Source organism: Rhea pennata, chromosome Z (assembly GCF_028389875.1).
Source record: "Rhea pennata isolate bPtePen1 chromosome Z, bPtePen1.pri, whole genome shotgun sequence".
Taxonomy (NCBI): Eukaryota; Metazoa; Chordata; class Aves; order Rheiformes; family Rheidae; genus Rhea; species Rhea pennata.
In genome coordinates this window covers 80,379,995-80,402,854 of record NC_084702.1, presented here as the reverse complement: position 1 = coordinate 80,402,854, position 22,860 = coordinate 80,379,995, and the positions used below count along the sequence as shown (strand labels likewise).

General features: G+C 40.5%; 1 protein-coding gene across 1 annotated transcript in view; it reads right to left on the bottom strand.

The window, feature by feature from the left end:
• The window catches only part of DCC (DCC netrin 1 receptor), a 551,739-nt gene that overhangs the window by 53,381 nt on the left and 475,498 nt on the right, over nt 1-22,860 (bottom strand). Inside the window, exons 16-21 of the mRNA XM_062599476.1 lie at nt 20,729-20,824; nt 15,937-16,175; nt 11,565-11,703; nt 8,459-8,566; nt 4,756-4,950; nt 130-162 (exon numbers count right to left, since the gene is read on the bottom strand). Of these exons, the coding sequence (XP_062455460.1) occupies nt 130-162; nt 4,756-4,950; nt 8,459-8,566; nt 11,565-11,703; nt 15,937-16,175; nt 20,729-20,824 (810 nt within the window). The remainder of the gene's footprint in view (nt 1-129; nt 163-4,755; nt 4,951-8,458; nt 8,567-11,564; nt 11,704-15,936; nt 16,176-20,728; nt 20,825-22,860) is intronic.

Here is a 22,860-nt window from a genome sequence, read left to right as displayed (position 1 = left end):
CTCCCCATCAGAGCGGCAGCGGCGGCCGAGCAGAACTTCGTTAGCGAGATTAATTGGCCCGCCAGCGGCCGCCCGCCCCAGGCGACGAGCAGGAGGCGGCGCGGCCGGCACGGACCGGGGACACCGTACCTTGGTCATTAGCCATTTTGTCAGGGTGCTCGACTGCAAGAGAAAGACAGCGTGGTTAGAGGCCGGTGGCGCGGGGCGGAAGCGCGGGTTTTACCGTCCCCTCCTGCAAAGCGAGCCTGCAGGACGGCGAGGACAAATACAAGCTGTACCACGTTTTGCAGCAGGTGTTCCCACAAAGTTCTTAAAAATGTGAAAACTTTACAGGATTTCTTTTTAACCTCTTATTCTTTTAAATCCCACCGCAATCTGGGAAGCTTAATTAAGCACAGAAGAGAAAGAGAGAGACAGAGCCAGAGAAAGACAGAGATACTGTTTCTTTGAATAATTAGAGTCAAATCACCTATGAGTTGAAAGCTAATTCTGACTTACATTATCATTGCTTCAGCTTTGTACAAAAGGAGTTTAAAACTATTTACATGTTTTTGCATAATAACCATAAAAGATAGTGTGATTTGAAGTGCACCAGACAAGACTTGAAAATTCAATGGATATATTAAAAGCTCTCCTGCACAGCTACAACTTCTGACTATTTACGATGTGACTGAGGGAATTAAACTTTCTTTAGATTCATAAATAGCTACCATTACAGAGCATTAACCAATCCTCTGCTTAATAAAATATGCAAGAAATTTAATCACTGGAAACTGGGGAAAAAGTGAGTGAATTCTAGAAGCTGAATAACCCCTGCTTACAGATGCAGAGCACGCTGTCCCCTTCTCTGCTAAAGTCACTACAAACCCTCTGGTAGATCATGAGATCATGCTAGGAAAAAATTAAGGTACTGAGCGAGCAGTTAACATCCAACTGCATCAGCCTGACAGACACATTTATGACTCCCATGATGGTGGCAGAGGGAGCAAAGAACCTTAAATGATCCCTATACACTTCCCTCCCCCCCCAACTTTTTCAGATGGCTGCCAAGAAGAATAGAGGGGAACGGAGCACATACGGCCCCATTTTCGTCAAACTCTTGAGAAATACCTACGGGAGCCTGCATTTCTCCACTCAGCCCTACCTGGGACTATGGCTCTTCCCCCAGGACAAATATATTTAATGCAAACATTGACCACTTGATAGCAATGGCAGCTACCTTCGCCCAAGAGCGGGTGACACGTGCCAGCTGCCCTGGCGACACTCTGCCTTTGCTGCCCTCTCCAAGCTCTAACGGGGACATCAGCTGGGGCACCTCCAGGGCCATGAGGCACCGCAGGACCACGGCCGCGTTTGCTGCTGGCAGGTCAGACGGGTTCACATTTTGTGCCGTTCGAGAGCAGGGATGTGCTATTTAACACAGCTCCGACACAGCATTAGAGGGCACTGCAGTGCTAAAAATGCTGCCCCACATCATCCTTGCCAACGGACGGGGGAAATCACCATCATCTGCGATTTCAGGGCTCGTTTAGAGATGGCATGGAAATGGTACATCTAATCCTGATGTCCCGTAGAAAGTCCAGGGATGAAGTTTTCCTTGTGGATCTTAGCGTTACGATAATACGCAACAGTGGTTACACAGCTGAGACCACAGCCTCTTTCTCTCGCTCTTCCTCTCCCCCTGACCACTCACCCCTTTAGAAACACATCCAATCTAGCGTTTTATTCATGCTTGAAATTACGTCGATAGCTTCATTATACGTACATATGTTTCCAGGATACTGAGCACGCATTCAATAGGCACTTTTTTTTCATTTTATCTGTATTGATGCAATGTTTTGTGCGATTCTGACAAGATGAATACTACCCTTTAATTTTATTTAGTTAATGGAGTTCAGCATATAACTAAGGTCTGTTTGTAAACACTGTCTGAAATCCAGAATACTTATGGTTTGGCAGAAGAAAGCACAAGTAAATCCAGCAAGTGTACTTCTGAGATTTGCTTATTTCTGTTATAGATGAAAAAAATCACTGATATAAATTGTTTGAAAAATTGAGGGAATCCTCAGTCCTGCCTGTCACCAGTCCATTCACTCTTTAATTACCGTGTTTCACTGGGCAGCTGCAAATACATTTCAGCCTGTATGTATTTACTTCTGCAAGGACCAAGAAAAATCCCAGAAAAGACCTCAAATTTTGTTACTAGGTAACTTGGGCCAAAATGTCCCACATTTTACCCAGCTTCTGTTCCAGGCTCACAAGAATGGGTATCAGCATCTTCATGCTTTAAGTGATAAATTTAGCCATAGCCAGCCAGAGCGTAAAAAAGCAGATCCTCAACTGATGTAAACTTTCATATATTCATTACAGTCCACAGTGCAACGACAATAAGCTAAGGATTTGCCCATTTGACTGTATATTATTATCCGTGGAACTGAGGTGGAAGAACATAAACTCATTGCTCCTGCGGTACTGTTATTTACTATTAAACATATCTATTTTCTCACAGATCACTACATTTTCATTAGCAGAGGCAAGTCACTACAAATACTCACATTGCAATTCTAACACAAGTAATGGCTTGGTTTCCTTGAAGGAGCTTTATGTGCTGTAATATATAAAATCAGACTGGGTGACTTAGCAGATCTTTGATGCTTATTTAGTTCCTTGTAGTTTAAAACTTCCTCTGATCAGGACATATATTTCCTATCAGAGCATTCATTCATTACCATATGGCACATACACATCTTCTGTTAATAATCATTAAGGGCAGGAAACGAACATTTTTGCATAATTTAGAATGCTCTCAAGGCTTCAGAAGGTCTTTTCACCTCAAATGTAGAGACAGATTTGTCAAAAAACAGTTGAATATTATTGAACATGACATATTTAGGGTGGATATCATTAAATATTCATGGCAGGGTATTAGACATAGTCCTTGTAGGCTATTACAAGATGTAACAAATTATAGATTTATCTTTTTGCTATCTGTTGATGCTGTCTGATCTAGAATTCATTTCCCAAATGAGTTTTATGGTGCTCTGTGTAAACATTACAAAGTAGGTGATATCTAGTCCATTAATCTTTTGGTTTAGTTAGATCTCTGGGTCTCTGTATCTTTGATACCTCATTAGTTTGTTATATTTTGATGCTTTGATTCATTTTAAACTCAGATAGACTTCCCTTCCTTGGTACAAACGGTGAGTATGAAATTAAGTTGGCACCATCCCCTTGACAGAGCACTTGCAAAGTGCTCTCTCTTCACATTTCATGGTAGTAGAGAATGAATAATCAGGATCTTGCCAATAATTCATTCAAGCAAAACATGACTCGGACAAGCAAGTTCCATGAACGTGGACAGGCTGTGATAAGCTCAGAACAAATTGACACAGTTTTTCATTTTTTCCGACTCTTGCTAATTGATGACAACTGTTGTACGAGGCTTTCACCCTCAGCCTCGGTGGTCAACAGCATGTTTTATAGACACGGACGTCAGCGAAGCTCAGAGGGCGAGCTCTCTGCCAGCGCCGCGCGTGCCCTCGCTCATCCTTGCGGGTAGGTGTGAGGGACTCACTGAAAAGGGAGTTTCTCCTCCTCCCTCTCAGTCATTTCGCTCAGCTTTTATATAGCCTGCGTTAGATGAAGTCACGTATAACTGATTAAGAAGAAGTCTGAATTGGAACATTAATTCCAAACCTCCCTCTTACAGGTTTGAATCTGAATTTCCCTCCAGTTGTGACTTTTCAGGTCTAGCCTAGCTTCAGTATCAATTACTTTCTGCCAGGACGTTATTTTTACAAACAAATCTTTGGAATTTCTCTAGAAAAGACAGAACAAGAAAATGTTTTCCTGTATGCCATGCTACTTTCCTAGAAGAGGTTCACTGTTTATTTTATTTGATTTTTCTCATTAATTACATGTCTTTCTTAGAGTAATTTCATCTTTTGTGCAAACAAATGAGTGACAGTTAAAACAGAAGGAAAACAGCTACTGCAAACATCCTGCTTCCCACTCACGGTGATGCTGCTTATATCTTCTAACCAATAATTTATGGGTAGATCATTGTAGGCCTTCATACAGGTAGGTAGCAGGGATGATATTAGAGGACATCCCCTTTCTCAGCTTGAAATGGAGCCTGTTATACGTGCAGACCTTTGCTCTCATAAAGGCAACAGCCCTGTTAAAACATCTACCAAAGCGCAAGCCAGCAAAATGCGTCGTCCCTCCACCCCACCCCCCGCCTTTTGCCTGCTCCTTCTTTCTGGTCACTAAGAAGGAGATATTGGGTGTTGATTTATCAGCTATTAACGACAGGTACCAAAAAATACCTGGTGCAACATTCCCCATGCAAAGTCAGACTGCATCTCAGACAGCTTGCGGAGTTTTCTAAGCAGCATTCTGCCATGCCAACTCTGCTGATCTGCGAGTGAGTCATCACCACTTGCACAGCCACCAGAGGATCCAAAATGAAAAGGTATCTCCCCAGAGAAATCCCGTCAGATCCAATTAGCTTTATTACTGATAGCAAAAGTTAGGCGGTGTCAGAATGTTTTCCCCCAGCTGACTGAATTTAAAAATATAGTTGCTGCCTCATTATGTGGTTTACTTTTGTCAACTGCTGTATAGAGCATTTTGCTTTTATCTCTCAGTAAGTAATAGGATTTCTTCTAGCTGACATGGAATTAATTGCAAAGCTCCTACTGAGACATAGAAAATCCTACATATCATTAATATCCAGATGACAAAGTTTCAAACCTTTCAGTGTCCGGAAGAAAATCGGATCAGAGAGAGGCCCCACTCCTTTGGCATTGCGAGCCTGGATTCGGAAGTAGTAAACGGTGTCTAGATTGAGGTCCATGATTTGGTGGGTAAGTCGGTCACCGCTGATGGACTCCATAATCCAGTCATCAATGGGAGTGTTCTTGTCCAAAGTATAGAAGAGGATGTAAGCTGAATAAACACAGTCTCTCAGTTAGTACTTAAATCACATTTAACCTGCTTGCTTTATGAAATGCGTACAAAATTCAGATTTCTGAACAATTAGTGCTTTCTTTTTTTAAAAAAAAAAACAGTAATGGTAGGTCTCTTGATCAAAACAGTTTCGATGAATATTTTGATATTTGTCTATTTTTAGAACAAAACAACAATATTCTCTGTAAAAATAGTTATCATATATAAACATATATAACACATTAAAATGTTCTGTCGCAAGTACATTTGCCAAATTCGGGTGCATGATTCAGTGTGATAACCATCATTTGTTTCAGTATGAAATCACAGTGTTTCAGAGCTGAAATAAAACTAAAAGGCATTGATAATGCTCATCACTTCCTGAGGGCTCAAGAGAAGCCATGCAATATTTCTTGGCAACTTTACGGTAAAGTATTTGGGGAAAAGGAATGAAGAACCCAAACCTCAAGAGTTTTGGTAACCGAAAGTTCTACAGTAACTAAGCACTTCCTTATCAAATAGAACAGAAAACAGAACCTAGAGCATAAATCCCCCAAGCACCCCCCAAGTGGGGCTCACAAGCAGCCCCATGTTCTCCTACTTTTGTGGGCCAGGATGCACAGGTAGGCGGATTTGAGTTTTCAGGCCAACATTTTCATTTCAAAGCTCCAGTTGAAGACCATGTAAGTGCAAGTGTTAGGAAATAACAGTTTCTAGGAGTAATCTTCCGGGCAAATTATAGTTTAGAGAGAAGGAAAGTCCTGTTCTTGAGTGAAGTGTTCACCCCAGGTGGTGAGGCCTCCAACGCTTCTCTGGCAACCAAACCTCACCTGGGGACCTCCAAAACCTGCAGCTGCCTCACTTCAAAATATCTGTTGTCTCCAGGGCTGCCTGGCAAGCACAGAAACACTCCAGCCTACACAAAGAGATCTCTAGCTCTTGCCTAAGCTCTGCCGCTTCCAAAAGATGGAGCTGAAGGGTATCTCAATGCCACGTAAGCAGCTCCAAGGCCAGCCCTGGAAGTATGCCTTGAAAGCATGTCGTATACATAGAAGCAATGATGTGTTTCGCAGAAACCGTAACACTTGCTATTGCTTTTCTGCAATGAAAAGGGAAAGACTTGATGCAGGCAGGAGAACATGGATCCAATTCCCTCCTCAGCCAGCTGGAGGATATTCAACACCGTAATTCCCTTTTTATTCTATAACCTTCAAGCACAAGAAGAAACTGAACTAAGGGTTTCTGTCTCCCTGGGTACGTACTCGATGACAACACTATTAAATGAAAGAATAGTAGCGTGTTTTAAATAGAACAAATTTAGCTGAGACAGTTATCTCCTTCCTGAGTAATGCACCAGGTATGTGCAAACCCGGGTCCCTCCCCACTGACTGACTGCAGAAGGACTTCTGCTACCCAGATCACCCTACTTGGCTGAGACGCTTACCTTGGAGTGGCAATGCTAAATATTTGTAGTCTGCAAAGAAAACAGTCCGCAGCTGGTGCTACGGGCCCTGCTGAAGAGCCTAGGCAGGTATTCTGCACTTGATTTTTGGGCCTAGATCCTAAGTTGCCATGAAACCAGCGTAAGTCTTATTTTCACTTTTCCCCTATTTTGCTCTCGAAACAAAAATGCTTTTCAAAACTCTCATTCCGCACAAATAGTTACACTGATCAGGGAAAAGCAGTGTTAGGATGAAAAAAATCTTTTTTCTTTCTTTTATTTTATTTATTTATTTATTTATTTATTTGCTTTTTGCACGTTTTGCATTATAGGGCTTTATTTAGTGAATTGCAGTTCGGGATTACTAAGCATTTCTGTGACCATAGCATGTGAATTAATATATATGAAGATATGACAGCCACTGTCATATATTAACACAAATACACTTGCTCAAGCATTTGCAGGAATGAAGATTTGTTTGTTAGGGACATTTCTACTCTCCACAGTGACATCAGAAATGCTTGATGTGTCTAAGAAACAGTTGACCGTATCTGCAGTAAAAAAATCCTAGAGTTCTTCAAACAAGTACTACAACCAGCAGTACACAAGCAGTTTGGGCACTGACAGCAGCAGACCTAGCCTGCTCTCGGGGCTGACTGCTGTTTCTGTGGAAAAGCTCTATAAAAGTTGCCACCACTGAGTCATTTCAAATCTTGCAAATCAGAAAAGCTTTTATGTTATTCTGTCTTTTAGTCATTGGGGAATCAGGGTCATTGAGTGCTCATTTTATTGTACTGTCTATTAGAATGCTCATTTCTACAGTAATTAAATTAGGCTAATGTAAACAGAACCATTTCATCGAAATATCCTCTTTTTGGAAATGGTCACTGAATGCAAAGCTCTGATTATAATGTATTACAATCATAAGTAAATTATATAATAATATATATTGCACTTACAATATTATAATACACTTTTTAATAAATACACACACACACACATGGTTAAGCCATTCTAACATAAGAATAGTTATTGCTGGGCAATGATCAAATAGAAATACATCTTTATTTTATTGGTACTATAAAGTGGGATACTTTCCTGGTGTAACTCAGAATAGCTCACTTGATGCCTGTGAAGCCACGCTGATTTACAATAGCCAAAAATCTGATCTAGTGCTCTTTACTTCTCATTGCTTATACAGGACGTTATTTTGAAGCACTCTTACCTTTATATTTCTCAATACTTCAGTAGTGTGTAGCTGGGATTATTAATAGTAATGGTGACATACACATACTTTCTCCCACATGAAAAAAATATTTTGCAGAACTTGCCTACACCAATTGTTTGTAGTAATGAGACCATAATGCGCACATTTTTGAAGTTGAACAGTATTTCTCCTAATAATTATATGCCTCTAAGATGTCTATTAAAGCCTAAAGTGATCATTTAAATGCAAAAATCTCAGATAGAACTCGACTATATTTTTCATACTAAATTAACATTATGGGCTTGTAATGGATGTCTTAATTAGGTGCGAAGGTTATATCCAGTATTTTGGAAAATAAAATCTGTCATTGTGAAGCATCCATTAAGTTCAGTTCTTGTCAATCAATATTAGACTTTTTCTCTGATCATCATTGCTTTAAGTTTTTACTGTATAGCTAAATATCCACCAATAAATCCTACCATTATGTGCAGTACCAAGCAACCTATCATTATGTATACTACATATTGCATTATTGCCAAACAAACTACTTATTAGTCATTCCTAATTATGTGAGCAGCACATACTCCTAAACCTTTGCTTAAAATGCTGCATTTTAAACTTATATTAGTATTCTTAGCATTTAAAAATAAAAGATTTACATTCACTGAGGTTTAAACCTTACAGTACCTCTAACTGAACTTACTCCTAGACCAAGTTGGCTGATAAAAATAAGAAAAAATAAAATAAAGTCAGATCAAATAGCATTCGGGAAACAAACAGAAATGTTTCCAGGAAAATATGGAGTGAATGATCAGAATAGTAAAATGAAAAGGTGAATACAGGAAAATGTAAACATTTACCAGTAATTTTTCCATTGGCTTCTAACGGCGGCTGCCAGCTGACGATGACAGCTCGGGGCTTCCCCTCCCGTGTAATGACTGTCAAATCCTTGGGTGCAGAGGTTGGAGCTGAAAAGAATGAAAGTAATTGAAAACAGAAGTTATTCACCTTCCCTTGAATTCCTTATATACTGTAATAGAAATGAACTACTCAGTAGGTATTTACCACTTTCTTAGATCCTTTCAAATGCAGGGATCCTTAGATGCTTTTCAAATATTTAATCTATGATTTGTCTAGAAGTTAAATTATAATAATGGTAGTTGTACAAAACACCAAGTGGAGACACATAAGGATTTGCTGAATAGCACTTATCCTCCTACAGCTAATGTTGGTCCTTATATCTAAATAACCATTGAGGTATTCAAGTATATCTAATACGCTTTGGGAGACCAATACATTTAATAACAGTAATAATATCGTGGCTTCTCTAGGTACCTATCAGTATAAAACCAAATGCAAATGTGTATGTTTATTAAATACATACTCAGCTTTGGGCATTTTAAAGTTGATAGCAAATTCTTAGCTTTTGTATATTTACTGTAGGACAGAAGACTGGATTTCTGAGTTGATGTGTGACTCAGACTGAGCATCTGCTCTGCACCCTACTACATGCTGCCCACAAGGTCTTACATAGTGTCTCAGATATTTTAAGATACTATCCTAAGACTCTGAAGGAGAAAGGAAAATTTGACAATTATTAAAAAAGAAAGAAAATGGGAGTGAGGAGTATTATATTGGTGCTGGGCTCGTTATTCATTTACTTGCTCTGATATAGGCCACTGAAAACTTAGAGCTTATACATAACATAACAGCATGGAGAACAGAGTGTATGAGCATCACATCATACATGTCCTACACATATTTCCACTAACAATTTTTTTTTGACTGTCTGAAGAACCCCCTTAAAGCCCTTTAATGAAGTACAGCTTTTAAGATCAGGTGGGTTATGCTGAGCTAAACCAGCCCAATCTAAAGGAAATACCTACAAATCTTAGAATGAGAAACCTAAACAATCCTAAGGAACACGAAAGAAGGGAACGGCCAGACACCATGAAGGCTCCCATCACAAACAACCTGGGGACAAATGCCCTCCTGTTATCTGCATCACTTGAGCTTTTCGGGAGAATCCCAAGCAATCAAGAAATACATCCAAAGAAAACGAATGTTTTTCCTGACGATGGTATTTTACTAAGGAGGTGACGGATCACCAGCTGATGCTCTTTGGGGCAGATAGGTCTGGCCATGGCAGACTGCTGATAGCATGTGCTGGGACAGCATGTTTGGTCTCGTATGTCCAGAGCCAGTGCCACTGGGACTGCCAACATCAAAGCTTTAGATGTTTCCTTTAGCACTCATTAACACCCTCCACATCATTAAGACTTATGTAGACAGATCTGGGGAAGGGACCTGGCTTGAGAGTTGCTTTGAATTATGGGCGAAACAGTTCTCCCCAGCCCATGTTAGTAACCTCTAGTGAATTCTATATTGATGAACATTTTGAAATACCATTACTGGAAATTCAGCATGCGGAATGGGTACAAAATAGGCAATAAAGATCAGCAATGCAGGATGCCCTTAATTAACAGAGCTGCTCCATCAAGCTCAGATAATTGCATTGCAATCGCATGGGAAAATCTAAGGACACATATATTCCCTCTTATTTTCCCTCAGTTAATTAACTGGCGTGTACTGTGGTTTTCATTACAAAAAAAAAAAAAACCCAAAACAAATCAATATTTACCAGCAGACTTTATTTGGGAGCTGTTGGCAGACACTAATTTGTAATGGTACCTAGAGTGTTTTCAAGGCCATTAGTCACCCTCGGAAAAATAGAGTACTTATTACATTGGTGTCCAAATGTATGTATTGTTATCTACAAGCACTGAAGAAGAAAAATATTCTAAGCAAAACTACATTCTTATCCGTGGACAAGGGAATATATCATGATATATAGGAAATCACAAAGACTGTGGAAAATCTGCTGGTTTTGCTGTATACAGCCTCACGGTAAGAGAGGAGAGGCTGGAAGCATGGGATGCCACTACCAAAAGGAATAAAAAGGCAGGTAGCCAGGGCCGTGGAGCTCAGCTGGAATTAGCCAGAGCAAGCAAAGACTTCTTGATCTTCTCCCTGCACAGAGGCTGCTGCTCTCTGCCGCTAAGGTCTGGCAGTTCAGGGGAGTTCGTTACTTAAAAGTAAATCTACTCCACACTTTCACAAGAGGGGCTCAGCAGCTTATTCTAAATGCACAGCAAATTGAATGGAAAACACTAGTCTTTCCCAAAGACAGCTGAGGGGATTCTGTGATCACAACACACACTTCCGTTAATGGCTACAGGATAACTAGAAATAAAACCCAGGCATACTATTTCCCCATTGCAGTTATTTTGTAGGTAAATAACAGAGAAATTAGAGTTCTGAACAGTATCATTTCACCTACAGAGATCTTTAAGTCTCCAGCCCTTCTCAAATATTTTTATCCCAACAAACCAATGCTACATGTAATATGCATCTGGTATCTGCTATCAAAATTGGATTTCATCTCCTTCAGAATCTGAAGTAGCTTCCAGGTAATAGCTTTTGACTTGAAAACTACCACTGGAATATTTGAGAACAGCAGCTACATAAAATCTTTAAAGCATATTTATTTATTGTAAGCATATTGTTAATATTAATGTTGGCTGTTTGTTGGAAATTAAATATAGATGTGTAAAGGCACCGAGCATAGGAAAGATGCCTTATGAGACCAGTCAGAAGGGCCTTTATACAAGATAACATGCTTTACAGAGTAGATAATTGTGTCTTTACATTAAATAATGTACAGGTTGAAAAGACTGCTCACTTGACTTTTTCTCTTGTTCTCACCTGATCTTAGGTTTCTTTGAAAATGGAAAACTGCTTAAAATCACTAACACTGAAAGTCATATATTATATTTATGGGGCAAGGTACCCACTGAGTTTCAGAACTTGAAAGCTCCTTTTTACTGATTTACACACTAACGTACGTAATTAAAAAAAAAAAAAAAAAAACCACAAACAGAACCATTTCAGCAAGTCTTGATGTACCTGCTTCATAGGTTGTGGCGTGCGCAGTCATGCTCCATGTGCTTGACCGCCGACCTTTGGTGACCATGACGGAGAACTCGTACATGGTGTTTGGCTTGAGGCCTATCACAGTGTGACTCAAAGCTGTCGTATCCGCTGACTGCAAAGAGAAGCAGGGAATAACACCTTTAAAGCAACTCTTTTTGCTTATAACTAAGCAAAATACAGTCCCAATGAATGTCTTTTTCAAGCAGAATAGGTCTATTGCTACTGCATACCTTAACAGAACTATTTCTAGTACCATAAATATGACACTAAACATAGTGCCTATAATTTAGGCAGTTAAATAAATTATTGTGATGCCTTGTCTTTCTCTTTTCCCAGACAAAGCAATTTGTGATGCATTTTTTTCAAATGTAAATTGAAAGCTAACATTGTGGCCTTCATCAATGCCTCTATGAGGAAAAAAAATAGGAACACTTCTATAACTGAAACATTCATTTCCAGCGTCTTTGATGGGTTCCGTCTCAAAAAAATGTTTTAGCATCTACTGGTTCTTAGTAGAGGCACAGTGGAGCCTCTATTAACAGTCCTGACCAAGGCTTTCCAGTTCCCGGGCTTAACACTTTTCTATGAAAGAGATCAAAATGCCCAGGACACATGGATAAAGATATATTTTTGTATTCGCAAAACACTTTTGCTTGGTAAAATATAATTTTCTATATTATACTTGAATCATATTATTGATTTGCTTCACTACGATTTGTTATGAACAGTGAAACATCTCGAATTTGATATGAATTTTAAATTGATCATCTGTGTTTAGCTGATTTAGCTTTTTACCTCAGCCCATAGTAAGCAACAGTTTGAGAGAAACTGCGCTGGTATCAAGTGAGCAGAAAACTATGGGATAAACTGGTGACAATTGAATGAAACCAATGCTACGCTTCCCAAGCTTCAGGGCCTCGTGTCCCATCCTTCAGTGCTAATGACTTACAGTAAAGTCAGTTAAAGGTGCTGCACAATTTTAAATATTTCTGTACCTAAAGTTTACTGAATAAGGACTCGCACTCTAAAAGCGAAGAGTGTATTGGGTATCCTCATATAACATATAGATGACTTTGCATCTGAAGACCAACTTGGTATTTGCACTTTGAAAGAAGTGCATAAGCAGGCACCTCGCTGGTATTCACCAGGGCCATTCTGATGCTCATCGTCAAATCAAACGATTCAAAATAATGAACCCTGATTAAAAATGATACATCCAGCTTCTACTGCACTACAGAATAAAGAAATAATTTTCCTGGGAAAGTGGGAGAAATTTACTTTTAAGACACATTAATGAATGTACAGTGTAAGCCTGTATGGGAAGCTGTTTTATCACAAGTGCCCTGGCAGATATTTTGCATACTATTTAATAGGACGACTTAATGCAATTCAAGATATTATCATCTTCATATTCAATTAAAGTTCCCAGTCCTTAGAAATTAGCAGTTTTGCAACTTATGTGTACTAAGACTCCATCACTGAGCCTCTCTTTATAAAAAGTCTCATTGAAGCAAAGACAGTACTTACAACATAAGTATTAATAAACTACTCAGGCAGGACAAAGACGGAAACATCTACCTGTTAGCATTTACAGAAATTATTCTTCAACTAATGGCCAGATTTCAAAATACTGAATGCTAATTTTCTCCCCAGAGTAGAAATGGAAGAAATGAAATGATCTGCGGCATAAAACACTGTTCAGCATGACCAAGGGTATCTAAATTTGATAACTATCACTATGAAAGTCCTCAGATATTACATATGATCAGGACAAATTCACAGAAAAAACTGTAGGGGTTGAGCCTACTCCTGGACAAAATAGTTTTTAGTAGAAAATAAAGACATTGGTTTCTCTTTTGTAAAAAGAAGGTTATTTGTCTCCAACTGAGTATTTTTCTTTGAATTCTTTGCGCTATACTAAATATTAGCATTTCAATAGTCTCAAACATCCTTGAAGTTAACATCACATGGAGATGAAGGGGATATATACTGTAACTAGTACCTTTAATAACGCCATGCTATGCCTGCTTGGGCCAGTTTTGACAAAGCAAAGTTGACGGGGCAAAGTTAAATTTATAATTTTTTTTACTTCAATGGGAAAGGCTAAAACCTTCATTAGATTAGATCTGATATACATTTTTTAAGCCATGGGAAACTTTGATGGGAAAAATCTGAAAAGAATAGGAGATTCAAACCAAATGTATATGCAAGTGCTATGGAAGCCTGATCCAAAGCCCTCTGAAGAAAATGAAAACTTTCCCACGGTTTTTAAAGAGTATCATAATAGGATTCACCTTATTTCCTTGAAAAATCTGTGCATTTCAAGAAAGGAGACCCTCTAGGAAGATTATTTTTCATTTCTGCTTCTGGTTGAATAAATTGCAGTAAACAAATCGGACAAGCTCATTATATGCCATCCACAGACTGGCAAAATTAAAGATGATAGCAGAAAAAATGTAATTTCTGTCTTGTTTCTCTCACTTTGCTGAACTGATAAAAGTTTGAGAGCAAAGTTTCGCACGAGCATCCCATGATCATACACCTCAATGTTTTCCTGTCAATTCAATCCACACTTCTCCTGTTTTCTGGCTTATTTGAAACTATTCCCGGTGAATTCCTCTGCAGTGACAATATTGCAGCTGCCCTGCTACATCCCACCTGTGCCTTACTTACGGGGACAACAGGAAAAAAATAGGTAATTGCCTGTGAGCAGCCTAACATAATGTTGTTTTTTCTGGAGCTTTCATTTCGCCGCAAGAGTTATTTTCATAACTGTGACCTGTGACTCACTGGGCTTCACTGTGCTACATCCCCCGTTTTATGGGGTACGGAGATCCATCTCCGAGTAAGAGCCAGATCAAGCTACGGCGTTCAAAACATCACACTGCGTCGTTCTGCAATCCTTAATTGCAGGACAATTTATTACAACTATTAACAAATCCCAAGTATATGCTGCATAAGCATACAGAATTGCGGTTATTAAGAAGTTTAACGTCGCTGTTCATCACTTCAGGATCTGAGGCTACGAGAAGTATGGTAATAGCTGCAAGACCGAGGCAAGGACATTTACTCCTTGTAAAGATGAACAATTATTTAAATGCTATATAACAGGTCAACACCTGCAGCAAAAAGACAGCTGACCTGAGTGTCCTCTCAGCTAACGTAAATGCAGATCAGGAGTAATGCAACTGAAATCGATAGCTGCAGCAGCACACGGCCAGTGCGAGCACTGCGCTGAGCGCCAGCGAGCCCCGCTCGGGACGGAGGAGTGCCAGGGCGACAGCTGAAAAATTGCATTGGGAAAAGGGACTGAAGGCAACACCTTTTCATTCTCGCTTCTTCCAAAAATTAGCTGAGAAAGAACGAGGATTAGAGTCTGCAAGGCACGTGTGTAAAAGCATTTTGAACCTGGAGGAGGCGGACAGCCACGCGCTGGATTTCAGAAAGCCCAGCCCCTGCTCAGACACGTAATGCAAGCTCGAAGCCGAGGAGCCTCAGTGCTGTACAGAGCCCCTCTACCACAGCCCTAACCGAAAGGAGTCACCTGAGCTCGATGTTCCTAGGACAGAGCTCAGTCAAAAACACAGAATCCACTTGCAGGATAAAACCACATCATAGCAAACAACTGAGTATGGACCAATATACCCCGGCAGGCAAGAGAAGGCAACTCTTACGACAGGGCACGGCAGGAAGGACACGCTCACTCTGGATCAGGCGGCTTTTATATGATGCTATACAAAAGCTGACAATACTGTGCAGAAAGATTACCTTTCAAAAACAAGCAAACAAAAAAGTCTGAACTCCATGCCAGTTCCTTTCCACTCCCTGTCTCACCACAGCCCTCTGCTGTACCACACCCAGTTTAACACTGTTTTTATTAAGACTTGAAAAAAATATACTACATATAGAAATAAGTATACCCCTGCTGCTGTCACATACATTCAAATTCCTACGTTTCTGGATAAACTAACCTTAATTTTTGCTGTAGGAGATTATTTATTATGTGTCAAATTTCCATATGGTGTGGGTGGTACTGAACTTGCTATGCCTTCCTATACATGCTCCACTGCTGTGTTATCGCATCTGCAACTACCTGATTTAAACCTAAATGGTAAAGATTAAAGCTCAAAACTTCCAACAATCAGCATATGGAATTAAAACATGGCATTTTGGTGAAACTAGACACAGAAGTTTGTACCAAGCAGTAGTTACTCAGGCCAGTCTCCTCTTGATTGAAACAAGAACTTTGGCTGAGGGAAGTTCCTAAAAGACAATTTAGAGTCTTTGCAAATAAAATAGGAAAACATGAAATAGCTCATTGATTCATAATGTGTTAAAACGTCACCTTGTATTTAGCACTTGTAGAATAGCTGGTTCTCCATCGGACAGTGTAAAAGCGAACCTCAGTAGTCTTTTGGTTCTTTGGGACAGAGTTGTCTGCCCAGATGACCCTCACTGCGTCATGGGTAAGTGCAACAGCCTGGACACCTACTGGTGGGAGCATGGGGGTGGAGATATCTGGGACTGAGGTAGGGAAATCATCAAGCAAAGGATAAAAATCAACTTCTAATGGATCAATGGGGTCTGGGTTCATACATCACCAAATGAGCATTCCAAAACAAATGAATAGGTAGTTAAACAGAAAAAAAAGAAAACAAAACACAGCCACCAAGGGGCACACATCACAATGGGTTAAATGCATGGCATTAATGAGGAGGAGGAACATGAGAAGAACAGAAAGAAAGGCATTAATGCAAAATGAAAACACATCAACAACATTTCAGTTACATCACTACAATAAAACTAACCAGCACTAAGAGCTCTTTTTCAAAACTTGTTCAAATACTTTCAGGTATGCTTTGTTCTCTTCACACAAGATGAAGTCAGAATGTATAGTTTCTCCTTAAAATGAATTATAATTTCTTAAAAAATTAAAGCACATGAATGATACATTATTAGAAACACGCACAAAGTGGAGAGTGCGTCATCCTCAACCTGGTTTTACAGACGTCACACACTCATGTGTGTAGGAGTTACCTATACTTTTCTCTTTCTCTGCAGCCTCCTTTGTTGTTTTAGACTTTTCAAAGGAATATACTTTGCATCTGCCTAAACGTTTGTTAAGCAAAACAGAACATAAAAATTTCAATACTAAAATGAAGATCTTGCAAATGTTGATCTAGTAGTGTCATCATGATAAACGTGTGCATCCAGGTATAGACATGTGGATTATCTTTCTCATCTTCGAGCAGGTTTCCTCCTTGAGGAATAAGCACAGTCCTTCCGTCACGTATCCAGGCTTTGCAGAACAGGAGACTGAACACAATACTACACAGTCCTTGCGCATGGCACAACACTGTACTAGTCAAAGTTAGTGTAATAGATGGGGCAAATTCTGGTGGGCTTTAACACAGAAGCAGTTGCAAACATTTCATTCCATTTCCATGAGTTCAGTTCTGATATGCTGATGCATCCCGTTAACTAAGGCTGTCAAGAAAACTGCGGCCCTTCTCCTCCTCCCATTTTTTGTACCTATGATTACTCTGAGTTATGGTCGTGTGAGAGAAGAACCAGACTTTGGGCCAGATTCAGAATGTGGCTGCCAGTTTAGTTAAGTATCTGAAGGTTAGGCTGAACACAACAACCAACTAGTTCAGTTCTCTTAAAGCCCAGAGTATCTGGACTTCACCTCCTTGATAGCATGCCCTGTCCTTGAGCAGGGCTCAAGAATGTACTCAGGAGTGGAGACCTGGACTTGAGACTTTCTTTAGAGACCTTTTTCAGAAGGTTTGAGACCTTTTGAGGAGACCTAAACCCACCAGTCCTGCGATGGGTGCTCTGCTGACAGTGTAGCCTGGGTGAGGCTACTGCAACCAAGCCACTCTCCAACTAAGAATAATGAAGTCATGGGTCACAAAAGATGGAGAACAGGAAGGATCCTCTAGGAGTAGAGAATGACAGTATTATAGAATCATGGGACAAAAACTCCAAAATAATTTTTAAAATCTCAGCTCTCAGCTCACTTTGCGAAGTAGCCAAACCTCTGGTTTACAGAATTAATCTCCTGATTCACATGCTATTTGGCCCTAATGCCTTTCACACTCTTGGTTTCTTTGGGGCTCTGCTTTGGAATAATTCAGCACTCCCTTCTTTTCTTACCCCCCGAGAGTCCACAGACTGCTGCCGAAGCCATTTATGTCCGACATAAGACACAGCAAGGTAAGTCTTCTCTGAAAGAGGATGTTCTTGCATCCCAGCCTGTATATGTTTACACCCATCTCTGGGCTAAGGTGGACAGCGGTAGGTTCAGCAACATCACTCCTTGCTATTGCAGCTATTATTTCTAAATGATAATGACAGCGGCCCTTGTACAAATTACAGACACACTCTGTGTCTGAACTGTGCTGCAATTCACCACAGACCTTTTCTGTTCAGTCTAGGTACTTCTGTCCTTAATCAAGCTTTAAGCCTCTGTGAACAACCTCAATCCCACATTTTAAAACTACACTTACTGACTCATTATTTACCAGTTGTGATTTTTATAAATACAATTTGCAATGGCAGTGCATAAAATAAAAGAAAAATACACCAGAATTTTTTGTTTCCCCTGAAACAATATGCTAAGCAACTAATCAAAGCCTAAATGACTCTACTAATTTCCTCATTGACAATTGCTACAGTTTGTCTGCTCCATGTGCGCTTCAAACTTCTGACACCTTTTGATCACTTGTGCTTTATGATTTTGTAATTCATTATTTAGAACTTCAGGAGGCCAAAGCCTTTGGAGTGAAAGCCAGAGGAGACGAGGAGATTTAAAACGCATGATGAACCATTAGTTCAGCTGTTTTCTTTTGTTGCTTCTTTCATCAAAGGCTTTCTACATGAAGTTTGAACATGAATACTGAAGGAAACGAAGCAATCTCGTGGTGGTCCTGGTGCTCCAGAAATGAAACATCCCGTCTGCATGGAGGGATGGGCAGCTGGATCACTTTATGCCTGACGTTGGTGAACTGCTCTTCTAAACGAGGTTGAGTTACCAACTTCTTGTTCTGAGCCAAATTTCAGAATTGTCTGCAAATTTGGGAACAGGAACAATTCTTGTGTCTGTGTTTGCAAACATCACTAATGAGGGACATGAATATGAATGGAGCTGAAGCTCATGTTTTAGCACATACTGCCGTTCCTTTCTCCAGTCGCTCCGATGCTGAAAACGGAAGGCCTGCTGCACCGGAGATTATGAAAAGAGGCTGAGTTTAGCAAAACAAATGGTTAGACCGAATCAATCAAGATAATTCAGTTTCTGAAACATGTCATCACTGAACTGGGAAAGAGTGAAATGTCTATAATCCACCGGTGTCTGAAAATAGGTCCCTAAATACATCCTCCATTTTCCAAAGAAGTTTCATTTGCCAGTATTTATGCATGGACATCTGTCGTTTAGAAACTGCAATCTCTTGACAAAAAATAGCTTTTTTTGCCCTCTTCAGAAATTTGTTTTGCTGGTATCGTACATTATGTAACTTCAGCTTACACAATGTTTACACGCAACTGAGGACCAAGATGCATCCATGTAAATGCTGGAGGGACACACATGTACGTGGTCGCTCTGGACCGGCTGCTCGGCTGCTGCCCGGAGTCCCGGCCACCGCGGAAAGCACTGGCTGAAACCTCCTGCACGCCCGCCTCCGGCTGCGGACCCCTTCCGGAGGGGGCTGCCGCGGGCCGGGACAGGGAGCTGCTTCTCCTCGTGAGACCTGCTCTGGGCAACGCCGGAGCAGCGCCAAGCGGCGACGCCTGTGGATGCTTCGCCCACGCCGAGCCCAAGCCCCAAGTGCCTTTCCCACACCCAGGTATCGTTTCTTTTAAACACACATATAAAATCGAACCCCACAGGCAGGCCTGGTAATATTTAAACAGAATCAACCAAGGAACAAAAGGTTTGTAAAAAACCTCTATGGATCTGGACGAAAACTCTCTGGAAAAAGATTTTATACGACATGCATGTTGTTGGCGTGCCTAGCAGGAACGACCTCTGTAGACTCTGGACAAGTAAAATCAACAAATTTGAAGGCAGTATCTCCCTGATAACTCTTACCTCAACCGTAGCTTGTCACAGTTGCCCTTGATTGTATAATTAATCTTTTTTTTATTATTATTATTCTGACTTTCCAAGATTTCTTATGGGAATACTTCACAAAAACACATGGAGAAAAGATGGGTTTTTTTTCCCTCTTTTAGAGCCACCAAACTGCCATTTGGCACATTTATTCCTCATGATCCACCCAAGTGAGACGGTCAGCGATTCCTTTTGCTCTCAGTGACTCAGCTCCCATTTTCAGGAAGCTCTGAACACACTGGGTGAAACACAGGAAAAAATTTCACCAAATGATGCTGCTGCTCCAGAGGAAAAATCAAAACACATTTTTTCCCCTCAGTTCTGCCCCTGGAGTCCCTCATCAGTCCCACCCACTCACCAGTGGTTACAGCCACGCAGCGAGGCAGTCCAGACCTCTGCGCAAGGATACCTCTACATTTATAACTTCGCTGCAGTCCCTACAACGCACCTGCGGAAAACTGCTGCCTACAAGCACCTTCTCACCTAGCACTGGCTAATCTTTCCCACAAACCTCCTCCTGCCAGATAAATTCTTATCAATATGTTCCTTTATCTTACACAATCCCTCTAAGTGCTTCTGTTAATGTGTCTGGCGATAGATTGTTTTTAACGAATTCATTTTTATTTAAGCTAGTTCAAAAAGAAAAGATAGAGAAAATAATTACACCTGGGTTTCATTCACTTTAGTAGCCACTATTCTAAGCTGATCTCTGGATATTTAGATTGGGAGTCATGCTTCTCCCAAGCCAAGCTGCCCCAACAAGCAAGCGTTTGTGAGCATCCCATTATTTCATAGCTGCTGGTAAAAAACCAGAGAGCAAACATCTGGAAAGGGTAATCAATTCATTCTAGCTGTATAGTTACAACACAGTGGAAGATGAACCTGATTTATTCTAGCAGGGACTTGGGGGCTGCACAGCTCATTTTTTCGCATTGCCTTGGCTGAAATGTTTTTGCCGGATGCGCCCGTCTGCAAGGTGAATGTGAAGTGCCGTGGGACGGGGCACGGAGCAGCATCTCACCTGTCATCGACCGGGTGGTCGCGCTTTCGTACAGGGGGACTCCCTCGCCCGCGTTGTTGAAGGCCTTTAAGGAAATTACATAGTGGGAACTCGGCTCTGCAGGAGAAAACAAAGAGGGCAAGACAAAGCGCACAGCGTTAGAGTCGCACGTGGGACACAGAGCGGGCAAGCGCTTTCCTGGGGAAAAACAGGGAAAAAACAAAGTTAAGCAAACACCCGTGCAAAACTAATGACTTGCACAAGAGCCATCCCTCGTTCTTTGTTCCTTTTCCAAGCTCTTCCCTTATCTCAGTCTTCTGGTGCTACCTCCAGCCTTCAAGAGCTAGGGTTCTCCTTTAAATCAGCGGCAGCTGAGCGGCCCCCGGGGAAGGCAGGACGCCGCGCTGCTTCGGCTGGCTCCGAAAGTCTCCGGGGCTTGTCCAACGGACTAACCGGCGTCCTAACGAAGAGCCACGCAGACGACGGTGTAAACGGGAAGGATGCAGGTGACAGTCACCAATGCACCAGAATGAACTTCTGGGGGACACAGATACGCTCTGGCGACTTGCACCTCCGAGCTGACCGCAAGGCGACTCTAACTACACCGTCAAACGGACCCAAAGTAAAACGAGTAGGTCACTTCCACATCACTTCTTGCACCTGTTTGCTGAGGAAAACAAAACAAACTGTTTTTCTGAGTATTTTTTTCAGTAGAGAGGTTAATTTTGTTTATACAGAAGAAAATTGCAGCTGCGTACGCTGGGCGCTCAGGCACGTGGCGAACACGGGAACCGCCGTCTCTCAGTGCTCTGGTGTAGAAAGGAAATGCTTGTGTAATTAACACCATTAATACTATTACAGCGAATCCGAAATGAATAAATAACCTTTAAGTACTTGATGTATGTTGTTACCAATATCCTTCCCGCCCACATACTTTGTACTTAATTTTATGTCCAGCAGAAATGGTGATGTATCTGTTCAATATTCAGGTAACTTCTGTGCTTATTTCCCAAAAGAGCTAAACTTTAAAAACTGCCAAATGAACGACTGGTGCATTAATAACTCCCTACGCTAAGTACTGCCTGGCTATTAATTCAGTTGGTATTCATTGTAATATCATTAGTCACGAGGAAATTGTTTTGTATTCATAGAGATGTAGTATATATTTTCATATGATTTCCACTATCTATTAGCATGCTACTTTTAATTTCTAATTTAAGCCTTGCAACTCTCCAGATTCCACATTAAGATTTATTTATTGAGATATGAAGCCATTGGTTAGCTGAGCATTTAATAATGTCACATTTTGTAGCTTCTGCATAAGAAAAAGAAATTCACATGCACAGGTGTAGCCCAACTCCATCTCCACCATAGCTTCTGTCTTCTCTCGACCTCCCAACTGTTGTGCCTAATTATCCACATTGAAAAAAAAATGTCTTTGATGGAGTTATGCAAAGGGTTAACACAGATCATTCTCCAGTGTAAATCCTGGTAAAATTAGGTAAGAATACTGAAAGACAAAGCTTTTGGACTCTTGACACTTTGTAAGTATTTATTCATTGACTGGCATTTTAGTGGGGCAAAATTTGCATCTTATTTTTTTCTACATATTCAGTAACATTTTAAAATAAATGTGCCTCAGCATGTTGCTATGCATTTTTTATTTTTTCACTAATGGACTGAAGCAGTGAACTTTAAGTGGCTATATTTAGAGAGCACATATGGAGACGGACAGTGCAATTCATCTTGTCTCTTTTTAGCTATCTCTAAGTGAGGCACATGGTTTAGTTTGCTGCTCCTACAGTGCCTGGAGAGACAGGCACCTCTGAAGGACAACTCACCACACACTAACATAGGCATTTAAGAAAGGTAAGATGAATCAGCCTCGAACTGAGGTGTTTCTCCACTGATTACAGCAAGAACAGAGACATTTGGACTTCATGTCTAGTAAAAATATACTGTGAATTCCCAATAATTAATAAACAAAATGAGTGTCTTACTATTAACTTGCTCATGAAAATTTTTTTCCCAGAAATAGATAAATTAGTTGGAAAAAATGTCATATCTACAAGGAATATTCAAAAATAGGGGTTATATTATCAACACATCCTTCATTACAACTGCCCATACAGACAATATATAGTACATCAAAT